Here is a 25,420-nt window from a genome sequence, read left to right as displayed (position 1 = left end):
ATGCTAGGGATCGCCGGTTACAGTATACGGTATAGTAACTTTACGGTATACTTTACGGTATACTTGGTATACTAAAATTTAGTATACAGATTAGTATACCTGTTTACTTTTATTTGTGAAATATTTTTGGACTGGCTTTAAAATTATATTTTCTTAATGAATTAAATTACTGCATCATGTCTATTATTTGACTAAACATGATTAAAGTGTTTTTTTTTATTCAATTTTTGTTTCTTAGATTTATTTAATAAAAACTTTAATTTGTTTAGTTGTTATATTTTTATACCAGGCTGTTTGTGCTGCTCTTCACCCTTTTAAGATTTAAGATTGTTTATTCTACAGATTTCTCTAATCTGAAATAAATAGTAATAATAGTAATCGAAAAAAAAAAAAGTAAAAAGTTTTGTTTACGTTAAACTTTACAGTATACTTTACGGTATACTGTACGGTATACTTTACGGTAGACTGTACACTAAATCTTTAGTATACCGTATACTGGCGATCCCTAATATATGCACAAGTCATAAATTTGGAACGTCAGCAGTTTTTGCATTAGATAAGCATTTACTAATTTTTGTTTGTATTTGCAGGATACATTCAAAAACATTTTACTGCAAATATAAACAAGAATTAGTAAATGCTTATCTAATGCAAAATTTTCAAAAAAACTTTTCAAAAAATTAATTTATTCTTTTAATCTTAAGCGACGCATGATAAATTTTGACATAAATCAAAATATTTTCTCGAATATTAGAATAATAGATCTGTTCAAGCTGATGACTAAATCCTTTATGTTTTAAATTTTTGTTTTATGATTATGCAAGCAAAAAAATTATGTGGCTTCTTTACTAAGTCTATCAGCTTGTTAACGTTGATATAAAGACAAATAAAAATACTTATATTCTCATAACAAACCCGATTGCTAAGTAATATCCGCTATATGTATGATTGTTAAAAAATTTCTATGTTAAAGACTAGAGAAGAAATAGTTTATTATAGTTGATGAATAATATAGTTGTATATCTTAACACGTATCCTAAGTGTTTCGGCACTTCAAGAAATCTCATTTTTTTATAGAATTGCAAAGAATGTTGAATTTTCAAAGTTGTTATAAGCAATGATTTTTAGTTTAAAAAATGTTGTATCAGCATGAAACCCAAAAAAGTGTCTACGAGTTTAATGAACAAATGAATAGTTTACAAATCGTATACAATCTCTTATAGGACTGTATACCGAACGATCTGAGTAAAATTGGTCCTTGAAAAAACAACTCTAAAAGGGGAATGTTTTTGTGATGTTAACAGTTGTTTGAAAAAAACCTTATGAACTTTCGTAAATGTATACGATGTCTATAGTAAATCATTTTTGATGATAAAAACTTTTTTTTTGCTAATTGTTTTTTGAATGGAAATGACAGTCGTCACAATCTTTGCATTTGATATTTGTGGAGTGACATAGCACAGTGCCAAGTTAACAAATATAAAGCCAAATAAAAGTCTAAAATTCCTGCTTGTAATTCATCTGCAGGATAATCAAAGATCGCTTTGATACATCGATAAAATCTTTACCGAGTCTTATGGCTTTTAATGATGAAAATCATTAAAAATGATGACTTGTTATTTCGAGTCTGGCCTAACCCGACGTCTTTCCACTATTTAAATAAGGCCACAGATTGGTATTTTCCGAAAAACACCCCTTTTGTTCTAAAAAACGATAACCAAATGTAAAGATACTGAGCAAGACATCAAAAAAATGTTGGTGGTTTTCAAATACTTTGTATTTAAAAACCACCTGTAAGTCATTTGTTTTTTGAGAACGCTTGGGAGCCTTGAAATGAGAGTAACTGCGAAAACGACAGGAAAAAAAGTTAAAAAAATGGACGTCGTCTAAGCGATGATGAAATAATTAAATATACAGAAAAATTGAAGATTAAAAAATAATAATAATAAAAGAAAGAAGCATAGTGGATCGTGTAATCATTTTTCCATACTTTTATTTCAGTCGAAACAAATTACAAGGTGTACTTTTTTGTAAAAAACTTTTATATTGGGTACTAACAACAAAATTGCAATGCACACAGCGCACAAAAACACAGAGAGAAAGATATATATATATATATATATATATATATATATATATATATATATATATATATATATATATATACAAGTATATATGTAGATTTATATACAAAGGCGCTGATTTATTCTATAACTGAGGTAGCTTTTATTTTATTTAGCCAATCAACTTTGCTTTCAGGTGACATTTTATTAAACTGGCTGTTTTCTTGTAAAATCTCATTAACCAGAAACAACTTCGATTCAATTTCTTCGTTTAAGCGCTTCAACAAACTTGCGTTTCTCGACATCGACGATTCTTTTATTTTTGTTCTGTCTGTTTTAACCTTCTCAAGTTCATTTGACACTTTATTCAACTCTATTTGTAGTTTTTCTCGTTTTAATGATTCTTTTTTGTACCTCTAATAATAAAAAATACATCGATGGTGTCACTGACCTAGCAAGCATAAACAGGACCTGGTAATCGTAAAAAAGTTTAAAATAATCAGAATATTTGCATCTTTTTATAATTCTAATTTTAATTTTCTATTTTTTTTTTTTTTTTTTTTTTCAATTCAATAAAAGTTAACTTTTTTTTTTATTTACAGAAATTAAAAGGTAAAAGTTAGAAAAAATTTATATTATTAATAATTTGTTTAATTAAACCACAACTTTCCAATCTTCTTTTCTCTATAAAATTTGACTTGTTTTCATGTTACGTAACTCATACATAAAATATTAACGTAATCGTTATCTATCATAACAGCTACTTTGTTCATAGTTACAATCACATTATACATAAATATACGTAAATATATAAAATATGTTTAATTAATTAAGGTTATACAAAAAAATCAAACATTTTAGGGTTGCATGATAATACACCCAGATAAGATGACAATTGGAGACTTTTATCTACGCAACTCTGAGTAACATTTTAATTGTTGTAATTATGATAAGAAAATCATAAACATACACAAAATGAAACAACCCAGCAACCACAACAAAAAGAAAAACAACAACATTAATAACTAAAAATATTAAAAACAGCAATTGCAATAAGTTTGAATATATTTACTTGATGATAAACTTTAAGTTGTGTGAATGTCATCAGTTTTAAAATATTATATATTTCTAATTATTATATTATACTATAAATGTTATATATTTCAAATAGTGGTTTTTAACAAAAGTCAAAGCTTTTTTATTTATTTTATAAATTTTCGTTATTTTTTGACTTTATTTAGAACGCCAGTAACTTAAGTATAAATTGAACAAAAAAATAAATTATAAAATTTCAAAACGATTTTATTTTTATATCTAAAAATGCAAAGTCCTTAAAACCTTAAAAAATTTTAATGTTACACGTAAAAGACTAGCATGCAGTTCTTAAATGTTTTTCAAACATTTTTCTTACATCTTTTTTAAAGCATTTCGTACGTCGTGTTTATAGTTTTTATTGTTATTATTGATTTATTTTTAAATTTTTTTGCGATGCTTTTAAAGTGATTAAATGATATTCGCTTTATATTTGAGGGCAAGTTACATTTAATATTTTCTGTCGTAATGCATCACACCTTACGTGTTGACTAAAAACCCCTGATACCCTTTTGATTACTCTTTTGCAGAGTGATGAAGTTTTATCATTAGAATTATTAAATAAAAAGTTTTTTGTTTTAACGTGTGTGTATCAAAAACGTCTGTAGTTTTGTCACGTCAATGCTCTTAAGAGTAACTAAAGGTTTATGAGGCATAGGTATGAGGGTGAAATGGTAAGAGTGTGGATATTTTGGGTCAAGCTTTGTTGTTATTTCTCGATGTGTTTTTATGAAAAAAGTCTATGCGTAATGGTTTTCATCTGCGACTTTTAACTATTCATCATATATTTGTTTACATTTTTGGCTTACCCTTTTCAAAACGTCCTATTCTTCTATTATCTAATCTATTATCTTCTCAAGGTTTATCTTCTAGAAGATATCTAAAAGTCAAGAAATCTAAATAAAAACAATTAACGAAGCTGCTATTTTAAACCTTAAAATGGCAGTACCTCCGATGGTTTTTCTCGAGCGAAATATTTTCTTCCTTTCTTTGAAACTTTTATATCTACTTGAACATTAATAAAAGAGGAAATTATTTGATGCGTTATTATTACAATAAAAAGGTTTTATCATAATATATTCTGCTTTTTAAAAGTAGCTCATCAAAAAGTTTAGAATAAATATTATATATTTTTATTTTTCCATTTCAGGATTATTTATTGAAAAGAGTATTGTGAATAAGTTGACGTAAATAATCAAATAAGGTTCTATTAGGTCTTATTTTAAGTGGTCAGGGTTACTAAGGTAAAATTTTTCTCCTGCCATTGATATTGGCTTTTAGTGAAATCTATTATATTGCTTTGATTATAATTTCGTGTGAGAGCGTCGCAAATCCGAGTTTTACGATTTGTTACAATTACTATGCAACCATTACGTCAACATTATGAGAAAGAATATTTTACTGACAATTTATTCAGAATTATGAATATGTAAAAAAAAAAAAGTAAGAATTACAAAAAAAAAAAAAAAAAATGCTTAAAAATACTTTTAAGTTTATTGTTAACAATACTTCATTTGTTTTTCATTGCTTTAATTTTTTTGGCTGATTCGTAATTCTAACAATCCTCTGAGATTTGGCAAACCATTTTATTTGACTAAATAACGAATTTCTTAAAAAACTGTTATTTTATGTTGTGCAACGTTGTTTTGAGATATTTTTAAGACTAAAAAACACAGTCTCACTATTGGAGAAAATTGCTTACCAGTTTAACTAACGGAAGTTTTTATTTTACCCGAGTCGATAAAAAGTCATAGAGACACGCCCCATTTTTAAAATTATGCAGAGTTTTCAAGTATTTTAACATTTTTAATTTTGTTTAGTTATGAATACCACTAATCTATCCTAAAACTCTTAGGGGATTTTAATTATTTTTTACACGTGAACAATACCATTCACGCGTGACTGAACATGTGAAACTGATAGTTTGTATTATATCAGGTCTTTTGACCAATCAAGATAAGATCTTGAACTGATATCAGCCTAAGTAATGCGGATGAATACTTTGTGAATTCTAAACCCACATCAATCCGGTATTAAAGGCATTTAATATTAAAACATAGAGTGTGTAACACATAAAAACAATATTTATGCAAAGAATTTATTGTCATTTTATTGTTGCGAAGCTGTTATAATGCAAGTCCACAATTTATCAGTTGACTATGTAGGTTATTCGAAGCGTCGCCGATCAAGTAACAGATTGTCTGGACTCGTAAATAATGAAAACACCGTTCAAGAGAAAGCAATAAAACGCTACTATTACAGAGACCTAGAAATATTCAAAAACGTTTTAAATCTTTACAATAATGGATTGTTACCTCGAACAAGTAACTCTAACTGTGAAGTCAGCGGTAAAAGGTGTTTTAAATGTGTCGGTTACGTCAACAGGCGACTAAGATTGTGTTCGCTTTGTTTCGACATTAATAAAGGGACAGATGAAAGTAAAGAAGAACTTTATTTTATAGACTGTAAGCAAATATCAAAAGAGAGAACAATCTTGTGCTTTGGTTGCCTTGGAGGTATCCTGTACACTCTTAAGTCAACGGAAAACATGTATCTGAAACCCTATAATCCAAACGGTAAATTTTCTATAATCGTTTTCTATTTTCCTAAAGACCAATATATATTGCTTTTATTTTTTCAGTGATTCCAAGAAACAATTTTAAAAAAGTAATAAGTTTTTTTTTTGCTTTTTTTATGACTTCAAAAGATAATTGCTGCAAAGTTGTTATCACGAAGCCAAAAAATATACTGTTCTAAATCAAAGTGGATGTTAAGAAAAAAATGTAAGTATGAATGGCATCAAAAATATAAGTATGAATGACATCAAATTCACTTGAATTTCATTTGGCACTGTATCAATGACTGAAACACAATCCGTTTTAACGTCATAATGCTATTTTAAAAGTGAACACGAGAAGCGTTATCATCGACAAAAATAAGATATAATGAAAATATCCTCATCGATTTGTTGTGATCAGTTTATTTTCAATCGATTTATTTTGGTTAGCATTAAGATGATATTTATTTTAAAAAATGATTACTACAATTATAAATCCATAACAACCAGAAGTCTATGGCGAATTCTTTTTTTGATTAAAATTATTATTAAACAGACGTCTGGATTATTGTATATTAACTAAACATGAATATGAATAAGATTTTTAATTAAAAAGTTTACAGTTTTGTTTCTTTTTATAACATGTTATTCTATTTTACATGGTTCAAAACTACCAAACGAGAAAAAACTCTTGCGACTGGATTATTAAACCTTAGAAAATGGATTGTCATTTTAAAGATATTTAAATGGCAATACATACATACATAGATACATACATAGATACATACATAGATACATACATAGATAGATAGATACATTACATACATACATACATACATATATACATACATACACACATACATACATACATACATACATACATACATACATACATACATACATACATACATACATACATACATACATACATACATACATACATACATACATACATACATACATACATACATACATACATACATACATACATACATACATACATACATACATACATACATACATACATACATACATACATACATACATACATACATACATACATACATACATACATACATACATACATACATACATACATACATACATACATACATACATACATACATACATACATACAAAAAAATTTCAACCAGATTAAAAAACAATGAATATTACTTTTCGATTATTTCTTTGACGAATCTAAAATAATATGAGCCAATTTTACAAATCCGAAAATAGAGTTTTATCAGTGATGCAATCAGTAATATGAATTATAAAGAGGGAAGTTTACAAACAATTGTAAACAATCAGTAATATGAATTGTAAACAAGCAATCAAGACTTTTTACTTTTCAGCTTCTTTGCCTCAGTCAGATTTTTTTTAAATGACAAAAGCATAGATCAAATAAAGTGCTTTTCACAAACGTTATTTGAAAATGATAAATTTATTTCTACCATGCTGTTTTGAACTTTTGTGCAACAATGTGGACTGTGATAAGAAGAAATGTATCAACTGAATTAGGGATCAACATCGATTTATGATTGCTATTACACTAAGTTAAAAAAAAAGATTTTTTAATGAAATTTTGTCTTCACTTTGGTATACAAATGTTATTTTTAAAATAAAACCTTAAGTAAGGCCATTATTTGGTCAGCAGGTAGAAACCAACCTAGAGTTGCTCTTGTTCGAGCTAAGATGCTTTCAAGGATGAAGTACCAATCGTTTTCTTTATCAAATAAAAACGTTTTTTCTCTCAAAAATACCTGTTTCAATTTATTTTAGCGAACTTTATTTTTTTTTGAAGAAATCTTAGTTATAATATTGTTTGAATACCTCTTTCCAGTAAAGTACCTCGTCTTCTTTTTCTGAGTTTTCTCCTCGTATTCGAAAAGTTTCAGTTGCATCGGTTGTTAAATTTTGAACAGTCGACTGAAGTTCCTTCCATTTAACATTTACCTCCTTAATTTTAGAATCAAATTCGTGTCGAAAAGAGGATTCTAATGTATCAAAAAGCTTTGAGGCTTTAAAATCGCTCATCGTGATTAGACACGATTTTTGCTAATAACAAACCTTTTTTTCATCCTTTAAAAAGAAAAAATGTGCTTTTATTAATAATTTATTTATCACTCCATTTCATTTATGAACTTGTGAGTTTTTTTATTAAAAGTACTTTTGTTTATTTCTTATTCAAACTATCGACACAGATTTATAATTTTGCTTATTAAACTTAAATACACGATAATCGAGAACTATTTATATATATATTTTATTAATGTTAAAGTTATATCGTACATATAAAAAAAGTTGTGCCGGTCGTTTTAATGAAAACGAAATAGTTTAAAGAAAAAAAGAGAAAAACACAATAAGTTCTTATGTCCAATATTTTACTTCCAAAATTAACTGAAACTCTTTATTCTTCGGACAGTTATTCTCATTCAGGGCCGCAATATCTTATCAAAGACCGCTGTATCTTATCTGGTAATACTAAAAATGGGGAAAAATTTTATGTTCGAATAAAATAATAATAATGATAATAATAATAATAATGATAATAATAATAATAATAGTGATAATAATAATAATAATGATAATAATAACAATAATAATAATAATAATAATAATAATAATAATAATAATAATAATAATAATAATAATAATAATAATAATAATAATAATAATAATAATAATAATAATAATAATAATAATAATAATAATAATAATAATAATAATAATAATAATAATAATAATAATAATAATAATAATAATAATAATAATCATAGTAATACTAATACTAATAACAGCTAAAAAACAAAAAACAAAAAGGGTAAGTATTAAAATAGCAAAAACACATAGACATTCAAAAAGTATTAATGTATTTTTATCATTCTGAATTTTGGTCGCAGAATTCTTTCACTCGATTTAGATCTTATCTTGAAATCTAAATCGAGCGTAAGATTTCAGAATAACTTACATATCAATCAAATTTCATATTTTGGCAAATCTGGAGATAACACCATGATAGCTAGATATTTATTACGTTCTAAATCTGATCAAAACCTTTTTTTTTGAATTTATCTGATTGAAGTGTTTATCAAAAAAATAATGAAAATGAGGCTAATGGCAACCGACACAAAGTCGGTTCAACAAAATAGTCAGTATCTTGTATTTTTTGATCGCAAAACAGCAAGAAAATTATTTTTTATACTTTGTTAAATTGTTTTATTTTAACTTAAGATTTTTCAAAAATCTAATAAAAAAATATGAGCGCTCATTTTTAGTATCAAGCAAAATCTTTTTTTTAGTTGGCTAACAACGCTATTCAAATTCATAATAACAAGTTCAAAATAACAAATTCACAACATTCATTGACTTTATTTTCAAGTATCACGTGTCCAAATTACTGGATAAAATCGCGGTAACTTTTCGTCAACGAATTGACTTCAAATTCTGTAACAAAAAATATTGGAATGTTTCTATAAAATCTTTAATACTGTCATATTATATGAACTGTAAAACGTTGTACATATCAAATGCAGTACTAACAAAACCAACAAATAAAACTTTGTTCATAAAGTTACTATAAGATCTTTGATATTATAAGACAAACGGTGGTAAGAAAGATGGCCACAAAAAGAACTTTACTTGGCCATAAGTGCATGATTTGTCAAATTAAGAAATGAAGCTACGTAACCAATTTTTCTGCCTATGACGCTCTTATTAAATAAAGTATTTAACTAGGCTACTTTTAAGTCAAATTCAAGATTAGATGAATTGGTTCAAAAATGAGTAGCCGCTTTAAAAAGGGAGAAACGGACAAAGATCCAAATATATAACGCAGAAATACACAGTGAGCATTTCACGTGTTAACGAAGATATGTCTGGAAAAATTCAGAAAACTCTTATCAGTATCAAGATATATCGATATATGAATCTCATTTGTAGGTAAACGCTCACTTAATAAAAATTCTCTAGGCTATGCACTCTCAGTGTTTTGCTTCTCCAAAAACTTACGAAGGAAGTAATAATTATAATTGCATAATAAACCCATCGGATATTTCCGCTCTGGTTTCAAAGTAATAGAAAGGCCGAGCATTTCAATGCATCCTTAAATAAAACTATACTTATTAGACACGGTGAACGAAAAAGTTTGTTAACTACCTCCGGAAATTCAACAAGAAAAAACTGCTAATAAATTCAAATGTAATCGTAAAAAGATTAAAAAACAAAATAAACATTTTGTGTTTAAAGAAAAAACGAATTCCCGATCACACTGATCAACATTTAGAGCGGTTGTAACTGAAGTGTGGAAGAATTTGTCGCAAACTTAAAAATCGTGAATTCATCATTGAAGATGAGTCGTTTTTTACATTTAAGTGTAAAAAAAAAAAACTCTAATACTGGAATGCTATTAGATGAACCGAAAAATAAAAAAAATAAGCGCAAAAGTAAAACTTAAAAAAAAAATTCTTGTGCGGATTAACATATTCGCCTCATGAATCTCTCGACCATTTTTATCGTTTTTTCCGATTTTGGCGATTAGCCAAACAGTATATAAAAATGATTGCATCATCAAAAGATTGATTCCTTTTATTAACGAACATCACAGAAATGCTAATTAAGTATTTTGGCCTCTTAACCTCTTCGTACTATACCAAAAGTGTAACCAATTACCTGGATAAGAAAAATTTTCATTGCTATAGATTTCTGATCAATCCTTAAAGTCTACGTGTATGAAAACAATTGGGAAGCTTTTTTAACAAATATTATTTTTATTCTTAAAGCTTATTATAGGTTACCAAAATTGTAAGGAAAGATATAAAGTGCGGTTATCGTGTTATATTATCAAGATATTTACGGAAGTATAATAAAGGAAGAAATCCCAATATAAGTTCTTTTAAACATAAATATGAAATGACCAGTAGGCTAGTTTCAGACCCAACTATTACCCAACAAAAGATGTTAAAAATTAAAGCAAAATATCATTCATTACAAAAAGTTGGATTTCGCTCACTGGTGACCAATTTATCAGCTTGATTTTGCACTAGATTGACAGCTTTTTAATTCAAAGTTTGAGAAAATGAGTAAAAAATTTTTAGAGTACATTTAGTTTCAAATCAAATATTTTTAGTCTGAAATTTTACAGTAATTTTATCACGTTTTTACCAATATCTAGCGCAATAGTTTAAACTTAATTTTCTCTCTTCGATCACAACCTTAAGCTTAAAAGTTTTACACTTGATTGAATTTTGGCTATATGTTAACCCCCCTGTGGTAGTTTTGATAGTCTTCTTTTTTTAAATCTAATCCACTTCTGACTTATGTGTGGATAGTCATGGTAAAAAAAATCGAACGATTCAGAGTCCCTTACCTTCAGCTGGAAAAAACAAACATTATACCTAAAATCTGTTACGTTTTTTTCCATGAACCAATATTTTTGAAGCACCACAATACTTCACTTGGGATTTATTCTAAACATGGAGGTGGTATATCATCTCTTCCTATAGGCAGATATATAACAGGATAATTAACCATCCGGTTATATTAACAATAGTCTTTAATAAAACATTTTTGAATAATTTAATTTTTGATCTTTAGAATAATTAGAATTTTTATATTATTTTTAAACAACTTATGTTTATAAACAAATTTATAAATACTATACAATTAAATCACTGTAGGTTGTGAAATTTTTGCAATTTTGCCTAAATTTTAAACGTTTCCATCGTCGGACGGTGTAACTGAGTTTAATCTCAGTTTTATCTTAATGACAACTCACCGGGTATCTATTCTATCAAAGTTCTTGTTTTATTCAATGCATCAAGTTTAAATCTATTTTTTGTAACTGTAAGAAGTCTGTAATGAGATCTGTGAGAGACAGAAAAGGGTGTGATAATTTCGATAACCGTTTGTTTAAAACATCACGAGATCTGCACGGATTATAAACATCAATAAACGTAAGATTTTGGACAAACTTTTTTTTTCGTCAAAGTTTGTAAAAAACTATAGTTTCCAATACTAAAATGAAGTGGTTTATTTTTTGCATTCTTAGCATCTACGTATCTGCCATGGTGGTATGTTAAAGTTAGCCATTTAATTTTAATTCTATTTGTTAATTATGTATCCATGTTGGTTTACTTGTAAAGCAGGTAACATTCTGGACTTCACTAAACGGTAATTACAAATCCAAAGTAAACTGAAGTTTTTTTCGATAAGAATTTCGGTAAAATATTTTCAAAACAGACCCTTTTTGATTTAAGTTTATAATGCCGAAATATTGTTAGTTATTGTTATATTAACTAATTAGTTTGTGATCTAAACTAATCAGTAGCAAAGATTACCAAATGTTAAATAGACCATTTGCTTCTATGTTTTGATGCGCTTTTTTAAAAAGCATTTTTTTCTTGTATATAATACATAATACATTACATTTAGTACAAGATTTTTTAAAAAAAAAAAGAAGATAATTTTGACTTATGTGTTTTTATATTCCACTTTTTAGATTAATGAGCCTTGCAAAAAAGATGCATATCCTCCTGCACAGAAGTATTTTTTCAAAAATCTCTCTTTTTATATATTATACGTTAATGATCTCCATTATATTGCTCTAACTATTGGCCTTCAGCTAAAATGTATTACTATCTTAGGTCCACTAAATCGGTTTACCATTAAACATAAACTCAGGACTTTTTTCAGATAATACAACATATTATAAAATAAATGGTTCAACATTAAGTATTTATACAGTTTATTCAAAATCTTAAAGAAATACTATTTACTTATAGTACAAAAATAAACAGTGTTGTATTGAAGCTTGATGACCCACCCTTTGATAGATGGACACATATTGTTGCACCTAAGTCTGAGGAGGTAATGAGTCCTAAAAGAATGTAATAAAAAGAAATTCAACTTATTAGTTTATTCTTTATTTATTAAAAAAAAGTAAAAAAAAAAAATAAAAATTACATGTGAGTTCAACGTATGTAGAACATTAAAAGTATATAAAATCTAAAATACAATTGTATTGTTATTGCATGTTAAAAAAATAAAATTATTCTGAAAAGATTAATTGTTGTTTTTGTTTCATAGAATTTTACATTTGAGATTTTTAATGGAACTACAATATTTGTTAGTTTAATTGATTGATTCCTTAATTGTACTTTAGTTTGATAGATTCATTTCTTAATCATGATTTAGTTAGCTGATCTCATTGCAGCTGTTAAGAAACTGGTCCCTTCAAAAATCGTTAAAGCAGTTGATAATGCATTGGTATGTCTTAAGTCTTTTCTTCCTGGCCCATTACTGTGTATGTATGTATGTATGTATGTATGTATGTATGTATGTATGTATGTATGTATGTATGTATGTATGTATGTATGTATGTATGTATGTATGTATGTATGTATGTATGTTTGTATGTATGTATGTATGTATGTATGTATGTATGTATGTATGTATGTATGTATGTATGTATGTATGTATGTATGTATGTATGTATGTATGTATGTATGTATGTGTGTATGTATATGTATGAGGTGGGCATTTATTTATTGCATGTATTGCATATATGTATATTTTTTGTAACAGGCTGAAATAATAGATTGGCTTCCACAGCCATATTCAGAAGAAATAAAAGGAATTGCACATGCTACTGGTTTACCTTTGGGTATAGTTTTCCTTTTGAATGTTTTATTTTATAAATTATTGGTATTTTTAATTTTAACTTTTCCTGATTTACAATTCCCTTTTATAATTAAATTAGAAGTATATTAAATATTGTATTGTAAAAAGATTATAACTCATTTCCATACTACAATTGTGCAGCAACTATATTCATTACTATGTTGAACTATAATCATTAAGCACTATTTTTGTGATGTATTAGAACTAGACCTAGCAACAGAATTTATTTAGCTTCCTTGAAAATGTCTAAAAATCATTTTTTTCTGAACATATTTTATGAACTACTATATAAATTACAAATTATTTGTCAATAAAATGATAATCAAACAAAAAGGTACCTAGCATATAATTACAAGAACTTAGAGAATTTTTTAAGAATTTTTTTTCTTCTCTTAACTAGAGTGTAATGGAAATTATTCTTTATATTGATAAAAAATCTATTCTAATACATTTAGGGATTTTCAAATTTATGTTTTAACAAAATTGTTTTGAAAAAAAAAGTCTGCACTTTCTTTACTTATTCTTGTTTATTTAGATAAATCTTTCATTACTAGTTTTTTTTTTTTTAAATCAACTAAAACTTTCTTATACCAAAAGATAATGTCTAACATTCCTTTTAAACCATTCACTTTACAATATGTGAATGGATTTCAATAGTTTTAGTGGATTTTTGTATCAGGATTTATTCATCTGAGGTTTTAAAAGTTTGAAAAACCTTCTCTAGTTGATGAATTCCCTTTTCTTACAGGTGAAGCAGTTCTGTACAATATTTTTTATGAAATATTCACTGCGTGCACATCAATTGTTGGTCATGATGATAAAGGTAACATTTTGAATAGTTTTACTTGTCATGAATAATGATTATTACTTTGGACTTTTAATTATTTATGATGGTCATTATTTGATTTTTTATTTACATTTAAAGGAAAAATGTATCACAGCAGAAATTTAGACTTTGGATTGCTATTAGGGTAAAATTTTATTTAGCCGTTTTATTTATTTTTAGTTTTAGATAGGTGGATGTTTTTTTATATTCTCAGTTTTTATACTCAGATGGGACAATCAGAATGATACATGGTTAGTGACAGAAAAGTTAAGAAAGCTTATTGTAAATGTTGATTATCAGGTTAGTTCAAATCATACCCAAAATGTCATCAAGTAACTATACTAAAAATAAGTTTTTGTAATTTCTTTTTTACAATTATATTTTGAAATTTTATTTGAATATTTTAAGTAGTAGCTATTTTACTTTAGAAAAATGGAGTTACTATTTTCAAAGCCACTCACTTTATTGGCTATGTTGGTATATTAACTGCTGTCAAGCCTGTAAGTTTCTTAGGTTTTATTGAAATACTGAATATAAATAAAATCTTTTAGAGTTATTTAATTAAGTGAAGAATAGCAACTAAAAATTCTACTGAAGTAAACATTCTTTGATTTATAAGCTATTACTTTTTTTGGCCAAGTTGAAGTGTCAAAAAATTTTTTCATGTTTAGAAAGTGTTTACACTAACAATGAATGAGAGGTTTGCATTAGATGGGGGATATGTTGGTTTGTTACTTTATTTTTAAAACTAGAACACTTTTTTTTTATTTGTAATTTTAATTTGTTAAAGTTTTTATTCACTAAAACATGTGTCTTTTTAGGTTTACTAGAATGGTTGCTTGGGTTAACCAAAGGACAATGGATGGGGTTTCTTACACGAGACATTATGGAAAGTGCAACCAGGTTAAAAAAAGTTGTTTTAAGTAAATGTTCATAAAAAAGTTGTTTTAAGAAGTTGTTTATTAGAAAAATTGTTCAAACTAAAATCTGACTTAAATTTAAAAGAGGTTAATTGTTTTTCTAATTCAAGTTATGCAGAAGCTAAAGATAGACTTTCAAACACACCCTTATTAGCACCAGCTTATTTTATTTTGGGGGGAACTCAACCAGATGAAGCCTGTGTCATTACAAGATCAAGGACTGCTGCTGATGATATATGGAAGTAAGTGAAACCTTTAAGAAATTTATTTTAATTTTTTTTTTCTTTAGTTTTTAAATTTTTTGTTTTTATTAGTTTAAATTCAACAAATGGAGACTGGTATTTGCTAGAAACAAATTATGACCACTGGAAGAAACCCCTTTTCATTGATGATAGACGAACACCTGTAAATAACTTTTCTTTATAAATATTCATGAAATAAATTAAAACTACCACTTTGAGAGTTGAGAAATTTCTTTAACTTATGAAACTTTTAATAATTATTTTTTTGATTTTTTAATTTGTCTATTTGTTTTGCATATTTTTGAAATTTTTTTAATTTTATATTTATCTATTTTTTTTTTGTATCATCTATTTCTTTTATATATATTTTAAACCTTATTTATTTATTTATTTTTTTTACTTGTATTATTTCTTGATTTTTATTGTTACTTTATTTAGGGCAACAAGTGTATGATGCAAATGGGAAAAAAAGTTAGTTGGACACCTCTTTTTTTCTATAAGCTTATGTCTAAATTAAACTTTTTAAATCAATATATAACTATAATAATCACACTATTTAGTTCTTAAAAAAAAATTATATATAGGCTATGAGTTTTGGAGGGCTGTTTAATGTTTTATCAACTCCATCATCACTTAACAAGGTTAGTATTCATACACAAGAGAATGTTCTTAATATTACAATATTACCAAGTTTGAGTTTTCTAATTTTTCTAGAAACAATTTTGCAACTTTTTATAAACAAAATATTTTTTGTTACAGCTTACTGCTTATACAGCATTGATGCAAGTTGATGACGGTTTATTGGAAACTTATCTACAGAATTGTCGAACGCCATGTTGGCCATGGTAATACTGAAAATAGGGTGCAAATAAAAAATGTTTGGTTTTCACTTGATTCTGTCTTTTTTTACGCGAAAGTTAAATTTGTTTAATATATATTATGTGTAGAAATTATAAATGTCTAATGCAATATATTATAATGAAATTAATAGTTTTACATTTTTTCATAAACCAGTCATGTTTTCTGCCAATCAACATTAGCTTTATAAGGATATGTATAAGGATGTTGAATTTTTTCTAATCATTTGTAAAAATAAAGACAGATGACTCAAACTCTTACTGCAACTACAAATAAAGGTGAAGAGGTCTTCAAAAACCAATTTGTCGTTTAAATCGATAACTAAGAGGATAATTTTAGAAGACCATTTTGTCAGTCTGTTAAACTTATTCTGAAGTTGTTAAGACTTGGATCGGTTTCTACGAATAAAATATTTTTTTTTTTTTTTTTAAGTTTAACATCTTAAGTTGCAAGTTGGCCATAGAGACGTTTGTGATGTTTTACTTTATAAAGAGTTAAATATTTCAAGTTGTTCAAGAATATCAGAAATAGACACGATCGGTAGTTAGATCAGCCAAAGATCGATACAAATAACAGTATTTTTTACACCACTTAATATAATTTATTGGCTACGTGGAACTTGCAAATTTTACGAGTAAAAAATAATTACGTTATAATCTGTATTTAAATTTCAACCATACCAGAAATATTTAAAATTTTGCTAAACATTTTTTATCTTCTTTTATAAATACATGGATTAAGTTTAATGACGATGTTTTTTGTAGGGCGTAGACTTGTCTTCTCAAAATCGATCATTACAAACATCTTGTTGGAATCGTCCTGTTAAGCAAATCAATAAATTATTTTTTCTGATAAAATATCTTTTTTAAGCAATCAATTGTAAATAACCAAAAGAAAACCATTATCTTTTAGGCTTGAGTTTCTATTTAACATGATTTAGAAGATCTAGGAAAAAATCCCCCCGAAGAAAAATTCCGTTAAAAAAAATACCCGGCTAACCTAATGCTTATCTCCAAGCTACGGGAGATTTTTTCATGATATTGACTTAAATGACAAAATCTCAAAGCAGTTTTAAAAACTCAGTAATTTACCTTCAACTTCAAACTGAAACCGACAGTACATATATTTTCTATAAATAAATCGATATTCTCGAACCGACTCTTCACTTCAGCTATTTTCAGAACGCCCCTAATACAATGACACAGCATGAGTAAAAAAAGAAATATACAACAATAATCTTAAACACTTACACATTATATACTTAGATTTGAATTTTGCAGGTCTATTTTTTTTAATCTCCTAACGGCATTCCTGGTTCAACTAATTACAATTTTAAAGCAATTTAAACAATTATTTCTAAAATACATTTAAAAAATGTATATAAATGTATTTAAAAAATGTATAGGAAATCTCATGTTTAGCAAGAATCAATTAAATTGAGAGGCGTAGAAAATAGTGATCGTTTAGTCAAAAGCGCTATTTACCATTCATAGATTGGATGAAAACTAAAATACAATAGAACTTCTTTAGTGTATATAACATCTCCATATTACATGACTAATAGAGATTTTAACATAGGAAATGCAGATGGAAGTTTATAATAGAAAAGATAGATTGATAATATTATAAGTTATCTATAAAGAATAAATAACGTTTGTTTTGATAAATTATTTTCCTCATATTTAAAAGCATTTATTTAGTCAAATCTAACCCAGGTTTGAGAATGCGATGCGCTTCAACTATGAAATCCTCCAAATTTGTTCCCATCAGCGACAAACAGAATATTGCAATGTCACTGGTTTCGTTTTGAAGAGGAACCTATAAAATATAGCCTAAGAATAACGCTAGAGTTTGTAGGCAAAATAATTATAAACTTATGTAGAAAGATTTCTTCATATTTATGATATTTAAAAAATTACGGTTATTATTTGTAAAATTAGGCCAAAACTTGAGATGGGACTAAGTTGACCTTGACACCGACCATTTCAGAATTTCACCAAATTTGGTAGTTGTTAATTACATTAAGAAAAAATATGTTTCTTGTTCCTAAGCTGTGACCATTTTGAATATTGACTCATTTAAATGTAGGGAATTTAGAATTTTTAAACTGCATTAAAAATGTACTATCTTCTCAAGGGTGCAGCGAAATTTCTTGGAACATAGAAATTGGTTACTTTGAGAGATGGAGAACCAGAGAGAAAATTTTCTCTCTATCATACTACTTTGGATTTTGTGCATTTTAAAATTCAAATAACAGAACTCTTACCTAATACCTTTTGTAAACCATAAGTATATTTACAAAAACATTGTGTTTGTATAAATAGCAACTTATTTTCACGACTTATTACAATAAGAGTTAAAAATATTGTGTTTGTGTAGATAGCAACCTATTTTCATGACTTATTACAATAAGAGTTAAAAAATCACACTTTATCAGAATTTAAAAGCTGAATAGATATTTAATGCACAGTTATAACTGGCGATAAATGTCACCTGAGAAGTTTTTCAAATATTTTTGGCAGTATTAGTTTAATTGATCTAGAATTAGAAACAAGAGAGATATGTCATGTCAGATTTATTAATTCAAATGCCACTGTTTGCTTCTATTGTAAGTACATCATTCCCAACTGATATCATTTGAAACAAAGATCGGAATCAAAAAAAATTTTCAACAAAAAACTTTTTTTAAAAAATGGTAAACAAATTTTGGGATTTTTGGGACAGAAAAATATTTGAAGAGCAGGAAAAATGTCATTGAGTGTAATTATGCAATCAAAATGGCGGCAATCGGTGAAACGAACCATAGTAGTCAGATTTTGAATGTAGAAGACAGATTTGCCTTTTTTTAGGAATAATTTAGTAGATGTTAAGCTTGGATTTATTTCTGCTGATAAAATAATACTACCAAAAAAGTCTTAGAAAAAATTTATACATCTTTGTATTTCATACAAATGGAAGTTATTTTTGCATTTTCATTCAGTCTTGAAGAAATGAAAATAATTTTTTCCATAAAGATTCTTTCTTATATATATTTTAATTGAGAAAAATGACAAGTCAGCACCTTGTTTCAAAAGATTTTACTGTACTTTGAGAATATATTACATTTTTAATGAAGTTAAAAAAAAAATCTAAATTACCATCTCCACATTAAATTTGGCCGATTTGCAAATTGAGCTAATATTCAAATGGTTATAACTTAGGAACAATAAATGCTTATGGCCTAAATTTTGGGAGTTTCTTTTCTCTTAAAACATAACCAACTGTGCTAAATTTGGTGGAAATTATAAATGGACATTTCATTTCTGACATATATTACAGTTTTTAAATTTTTTACTTAAAAGTAGTTTAATCTAAGTGAATAATCAAGAATGTTTTGAAATAAGTTTATTGTTAATATAAAAACTAATTTATGCTTAGTTTGTAATACAGGTAAGTCTGCTAAATTCAAACCAATAGATAATCAATAATATTTGAGTAAATAATCAAGAATATTTGACTTAACTAAATGGATTTTAACCAAATATTTTATAACGATGTATATGAAGTAGTTTGAGCAGATAAAAGTTTTATCATAATAAAAAATTTGAATTATTCATTGTCTGAGATAAGCAGATTTAACTATTGCTTGTTTTCAAATCTGTTGTATTGCACACCTTACCTTTTTCATGTCGCAGGCTGTGACTCTATCATTGACTGCAACAAGATCAAAAGAATGGACAACATTTGGGACTGAAGCTGCAATCTTTGCTTCACCACATCCAAAATCACATACTACCAAATCTTTATCTCTGTGTAGTAAAGTATGAGCTGTCATTTAAAGACATGCACCCATTAGCAAAGTTTAATTAAATAAACATTTTAAAAGATAATAAATATGTCTGGCTAATTATTTGGTAACTTTTTATTTAATGATATTTAATGATAGAATGGAATGCAAAATTAACAAGAAAAAAAAAAAAAGAAAAAAGAAAATACACTTAAGTAATTTCCATACCTGTCTAACACATATTTAATCATCAAATCAACTGGGTTCTGTGGCCAATGCTTTATTTGTGTAGAAAAGCCTTTATGATACAATTCAAATAATTGATAATTGGATCTAAACAACTTTTGTGCATTTGAACTGTGATTTGTATATAGCTGCTCATTGATCCAACGAAAGTGCCCCCCATCAAGCTTTCTGTTTAATTTTGCCTGAAACTTATTATATTTAGAAGTATTTTTTAATGTATTTACACTGTTAATTTGTTCTTTAATTTTTATAGGATTTTTGTCTATAAAATTTTTTCTTGCAAGATCAGCACTTTCTATTTTTACCATCTTACTTTCAATACTATTATCATTGTGATTTTTTGAAATTCTACCTTCTTTTTGTTCAAGATTCATAAAATTATTATTTTTGATCTTTTTCTGTTTCTTTTTAGTAATTGTAGAAAAATCAGTCAAACATTCTTTTCTGTCGGTTACATTATCATCCAATTTGATAGATGGCACTGGAGTATGAGATTCCACATCATTTTCATTTTTAATGTTGTTTTTTAGTTTGCTGGACTTTGTATTCTTTTCTTTCTTTTTTACTTTCTTCTGTATACCAGCTTCTTTACTTCTAATAGCATTGGTATTTGTAGAAATTAGTGTAGGGTAATTATTTTCTTTTGATTCAAAAGTCTCTTCTTTATTACTTTTATAGATATTGGATTGATTTTTCTTTCTCTTTCTTTTGTTATCAATTTTTGTTTCACACAACGATTTATCATTCAGATCAGTTTGCTTTCTCTTACAATTTTTCTGCCTGTTAGATTTTTCTGTGGACACATCAGAGTCTTGAGGAATAAATTGATGTTCTTTTTTGCAGTTCTGTAAATCAATCCCAAATAGATTAGCATTTAGCTTGCTTTGACCATCATCACATTCCCAGGTGTTTTCTAGACTAAACATAGTTACTTATCTAAGCATAAAAAAAAAACAGTTGAGTGATTACTGGTAAAATATTCCCTTAAAGTTTTGACAACCTTTGAAGATTTATCTACATAAAATAAATTTCTTTTATAAAATATGGGAATTTAATTGGTAATTTTTATTTGTATTAAATTTTTAAAATAATCTTTTTAAAATTACAAAAAAAAAGGGCAATTCTCAATTCAAATTATAGATTATGAAAGGTATGTGTAAAAAAGGATTTAATATAATGTAAAAAAACCAACAATTACAAACAAAATTAACATATGATTTCAATAGAAAATATCTAAAAAAGTCATTATTTCCAAAAAACTTCTGCGTTTTCCTTCCACTCAGAGTCTCCTTCAGCATATATTTCTTTTTTCCAGATAGGAACTTTTGCTTTGAGCTCATTAATCAAAAACTCAACTGCATTAATAGCATCTGATCTGTGCACAGATGAGCAAGCAATAATTACACTTGACTCTGTTACAGGAACTTCACCCAGACGATGCATAATACAGATTCTTGCTATGTTAAACTTTTTTCTGGCTTCTAGTGATATTTTCAGCATTTCATTATTTGCCATGGCTTCATAAGCCTCATAAAACAAAGTAACAACATTCCTATTTTGAAAATTATTCCTGGTTGTACCAACAAAAATAGAAGTCCCACCCGTTGTTGGAAGAACAACAAACTCTAAAGCAGACATAACATTAAGTTTTTCTTTTGTCATAGTAAATATCATATCACTGCACTGAGACTGGGACATTTTTAACCACCACTAAGAGGAGGAATTATGGCAACTTCATCTCCAGGTCGAAACCTTAAATTAATTTCTTTATCTGAAATATACACTAAATTATGAGCAATAATATAATTATGACAAAGAGCTTTCAGGGCAGGATATGATTCTTCAATGAATACTAACAATTCTTCCAATGTAGCATCAGATTTTTTTAAAAAAAGCTCTCCTTCACTCTTCCCCACAAGATCTGAACTTTTAGCAAAGAAAAGTATTTTTACTAAGATACTTTTATCCATTATAGTTTAACTGTTAAAAGATCAATTTATATGTTTCATAAAAATGTCTCATAATATAAACTAATACTCATAAATGAATTCATATATTTAGTGCATAAATAAATTATGATATATTTATTATTCTAAAGGGAAATATTTTAAAAACTTTAATAAACTTCCAAACTAAAAAGTTCATGATGAAAAACCAATAAACAAATGAAACAAATCAAATAAATTAGCTATTGCTTAATGACAAAAATGTTTAACACTTAAAGATTAGTTTTATTTCATAAAACCATAAGTATAAAATATGTATAAACCATTTAAAGAGTACTTTAGAGGTGACTCAACAAAGTTAAACATTTTAGATAACAATATTAGACAAATCTTTTAAAATTAAAAGTAATCAATTTTAATACTAACAACTTTAATAGTAACAATTCATATATATATATATATATATATATATATATATATATATATATATATATATATATATATATATATATATATATATGTATGTATGTATGTATGTATGTATGTATGTATGTATGTATGTATGTATGTATGTATGTATGTATGTATGTATGTATGTATGTATGTATGTATGTATGTATGTATGTATGTATGTATGTATGTATGTATGTATGTATGTATGTATGTATGTATGTATTATGTATGTATGTATGTATGTATGTATGTATGTATGTATGTATGTATGTATGTATGTATGTATGTATGTATGTATGTATGTATGTATGTATGTATGTATGTATGTATGTATACACACACACAGAAAAGTAAACTACTATTAGACAGTTTCAAATTATTATAAAATTATGGTATAAAATTATGACATTAGGAACAATACCATGTATTGGTAGGTAAATACAGAGAAATTTGAAACTAGGAAAATATGTTGAATGAAAGCAGCAAAAAAATAGTTAAGCAACTATGAATCAAAACACTATTCTTGAACTCTGATAATCTGTTGTAATCAAACATTAAAACTTTTTTTAGGGAAATATTATTCTTTAGAAATTATGAAACTTTAATTCTATTAAAGTATACCAATGAATGACATTTGTATACTCATGTGGTTAAGTTTATGTTTCCTGGTACTATGTGACATGCTAGTGGCTAGCCAAAGCATAGTGCACTTTTAAAAACTATTTGTACTTTCTGAAGAATGAATAGGTAAAATGTAATAGCTCTGTTGTCTCAAAAAAAATACAACAGTAAATCTGTAGGCCATCTCATTGTTTAGAGGAGGTGCCTTGATTGTTAAAAAAACTGTTAAATTGAGAAAAAAATCTTTATGATTAAATTACAACTTTGTTGAGCAACAACAAACCTCCAAATGACAAGATAAACTTCTATAACTCAGTTTTCTTCCTAATATTATACACACGCAAAGATATGTATGTACACACACACACACATACACACACACACACACACACACACACACACACACACACACACACACACACACACACACACACACACACACACATTTGTACACAAAATTAAGTTATAGATTTTTACTCATTATGAATTGGTCTAATGATAAAACTTTACAGTTCATAAAATCTTTCTTTTTTCCTCTATCAATTGACACTCACTTGTATTTCTTTACCAATACTTATGCAGTAATCCATCTTTTGGCGGGTCATAAATGTTCAGTTCAGTTCTCATCTCTCTGATATCTCTTTCCAAATTTTTTTCAAAATAGACATTTAAAAAAGGTTTTGCTGACATACCTGTATAGGCTGCCCAAGGGATATATTTTATCAGTTTATTTTTTTCTTCCTGGTTTAATGCTAAAGGTCCAAATACTGAAGATAAAGCAGTCATTGGAAGATGAAAATGAAACCATTCAAACCATTTTACAACAAGTTCAGCTGAAACATCTACAGAAAATCCTAACATAACATGACAGAAATCATGGATTTGTCTGTATCTTTTCATTACATAGGCAAGCTCTGTATCATTAACAAATCGAACAGGAGATCTGTCATCAGCAGACAAGTTTTGAGAATGCATAAAATGACCATAATAGTAACCAAGTGTATTTTTTGGATAACAGAGCAATTTTTTAACATCCAAGCTTTGACTGTCAATTATAGGCTTTTCTTTCAAAATGCTATATCCAATATCATCATTTAACATTTTTAAATGCAATTTTTCTAAAGCTGAATGTCCTGTTGTTTCACCTAGTGTAGCTACCATATCCCCTCGATAAGGGTTATACAATGCTGCAAAGGCTGAACCAATAGTTAACAAACCTTTTTGCAAAGGAGATATTTGTAAATGTAACTCATAAAGTTCACTGGAACTTTTTGGAACAAAACTTTGGTGTTGTGAAATTTTTCTTATGTTAAAAAGAAACTTTAACAGGCTTCTAGACTGAACCAGATGCAGATATTGAGTTGTGCTTACTTTCATCTTATTGGATTCTAGAGTAATAAAACAATTTATATATATATATATACATATATATATATATATATATATATATATATATATATATATATATATATATATATATATATATATATATATATATATATATATTAATACATAAATTATGACAATTAAATTAATAACAATTTCATACTTTATGTATTTTTGTATTTATAAAGTATGAATATTTATAAAGTAATATTTATAAAGTATGAATATTGTTAATATTTGATACTTGGATATAAAAAATTCATCCCCACTTAAGTTAAACAATTACACAATGTCCGAAATTCTTATGATATTTTTTTGAGATTTAAATAACAATGCTGAAAGTTCTTTCTTGTCTAAAAATTTTATTGTTGATAAATAACTGTTAAATAAGTCAGCCACATTGATTATCTTAATATATCTTACTTTTATATAACATATACTAATAAGTGCAAATAATCATTTCTATAATTTTTTTTTACCAACTCTTTACCATCATAGTAACTCAGTAATATATGATTTAAAACTTAGTTCATTCATTTTGTGTAAGCTTTTTTGTGCAGCTTCACAATATATTTCCTTAATTACAACTTCTTTGATTACAATGTTGGATGCAGTCAACATATCTACACTGTCCTCCAAAACTTAAAGAATTCTAAATGAATATGCTTTTTCAAGAGACAAAAACTTTTGAAATAATTATAAAACAGTTTTAGCTTAAAAAACCTTTATTAGATATGTTATTTGTTCTTACTTGTTTGACTCTC

At 26.7% G+C, this 25,420-nt stretch overlaps 6 protein-coding genes across 6 annotated transcripts; 1 reads left to right on the top strand and 5 right to left on the bottom strand.

Annotated features, from left to right (window-relative positions):
* Nucleotides 1-2,176: 2,176 nt before the first annotated feature.
* On the bottom strand, nucleotides 2,177-7,786 carry LOC145191427 (uncharacterized). Its single transcript, XM_090080676.1, has 2 exons — nucleotides 7,546-7,786; nucleotides 2,177-2,479 (listed from the first exon to the last, which is right to left on the bottom strand). The coding sequence occupies exons 1-2, from the start codon at nucleotides 7,747-7,749 to the stop codon at nucleotides 2,204-2,206; spliced, it is 480 nt and encodes a 159-aa protein (XP_089936802.1). The 5' UTR covers nucleotides 7,750-7,786; the 3' UTR covers nucleotides 2,177-2,203.
* A 3,837-nt stretch (nucleotides 7,787-11,623) lies between these two features.
* LOC145180848 (acid ceramidase-like) lies at nucleotides 11,624-16,368 on the top strand. Its single transcript, XM_090080669.1, has 16 exons — nucleotides 11,624-11,783; nucleotides 12,212-12,255; nucleotides 12,495-12,579; nucleotides 12,907-12,978; nucleotides 13,297-13,375; nucleotides 14,141-14,215; nucleotides 14,318-14,363; nucleotides 14,446-14,518; nucleotides 14,647-14,718; nucleotides 14,890-14,944; nucleotides 15,040-15,121; nucleotides 15,249-15,380; nucleotides 15,453-15,543; nucleotides 15,819-15,851; nucleotides 15,965-16,021; nucleotides 16,140-16,368. Exons 1-16 carry the CDS (start codon nucleotides 11,733-11,735, stop codon nucleotides 16,227-16,229), a joined length of 1,137 nt encoding a protein of 378 aa, XP_089936795.1. The 5' UTR covers nucleotides 11,624-11,732; the 3' UTR covers nucleotides 16,230-16,368.
* Nucleotides 16,369-16,816: 448 nt separating this feature from the next.
* On the bottom strand, nucleotides 16,817-21,176 carry LOC145191452 (uncharacterized). The gene is made up of 5 exons (XM_090080666.1): nucleotides 20,233-21,176; nucleotides 19,897-20,026; nucleotides 17,950-18,056; nucleotides 17,330-17,426; nucleotides 16,817-17,057 (listed from the first exon to the last, which is right to left on the bottom strand). The coding sequence occupies exons 1-5, from the start codon at nucleotides 21,174-21,176 to the stop codon at nucleotides 16,950-16,952; spliced, it is 1,386 nt and encodes a 461-aa protein (XP_089936792.1). The 3' UTR covers nucleotides 16,817-16,949.
* On the bottom strand, nucleotides 20,581-21,948 carry LOC145185318 (molybdopterin synthase catalytic subunit-like). The gene has a single exon (XM_080061198.2). It carries the CDS (start codon nucleotides 21,946-21,948, stop codon nucleotides 21,496-21,498), a length of 453 nt encoding a protein of 150 aa, XP_079917324.2. The 3' UTR covers nucleotides 20,581-21,495.
* A 2-nt stretch (nucleotides 21,949-21,950) lies between these two features.
* On the bottom strand, nucleotides 21,951-22,220 carry LOC145185327 (molybdopterin synthase sulfur carrier subunit-like). Its single transcript, XM_080061207.2, has one exon. The coding sequence runs from the start codon at nucleotides 22,218-22,220 to the stop codon at nucleotides 21,951-21,953; it is 270 nt and encodes an 89-aa protein (XP_079917333.2).
* Nucleotides 22,221-23,442: 1,222 nt separating this feature from the next.
* On the bottom strand, nucleotides 23,443-24,657 carry LOC145194696 (ubiquinone biosynthesis protein COQ4 homolog, mitochondrial-like). Its single transcript, XM_080072371.2, has one exon. The coding sequence runs from the start codon at nucleotides 24,645-24,647 to the stop codon at nucleotides 23,835-23,837; it is 813 nt and encodes a 270-aa protein (XP_079928497.2). The 5' UTR covers nucleotides 24,648-24,657; the 3' UTR covers nucleotides 23,443-23,834.
* Nucleotides 24,658-25,420: the final 763 nt, after the last annotated feature.

Source organism: Hydra viridissima, unplaced genomic scaffold (assembly GCF_058129835.1).
Source record: "Hydra viridissima isolate aposymbiotic clone 2 unplaced genomic scaffold, HvirCarnegie_v1 scaffold_2, whole genome shotgun sequence".
Taxonomy (NCBI): Eukaryota; Metazoa; Cnidaria; class Hydrozoa; order Anthoathecata; family Hydridae; genus Hydra; species Hydra viridissima.
The sequence above is the reverse complement of the archived record's forward strand: the minus strand, read 5'-3'. Positions and strand labels throughout refer to the sequence as shown.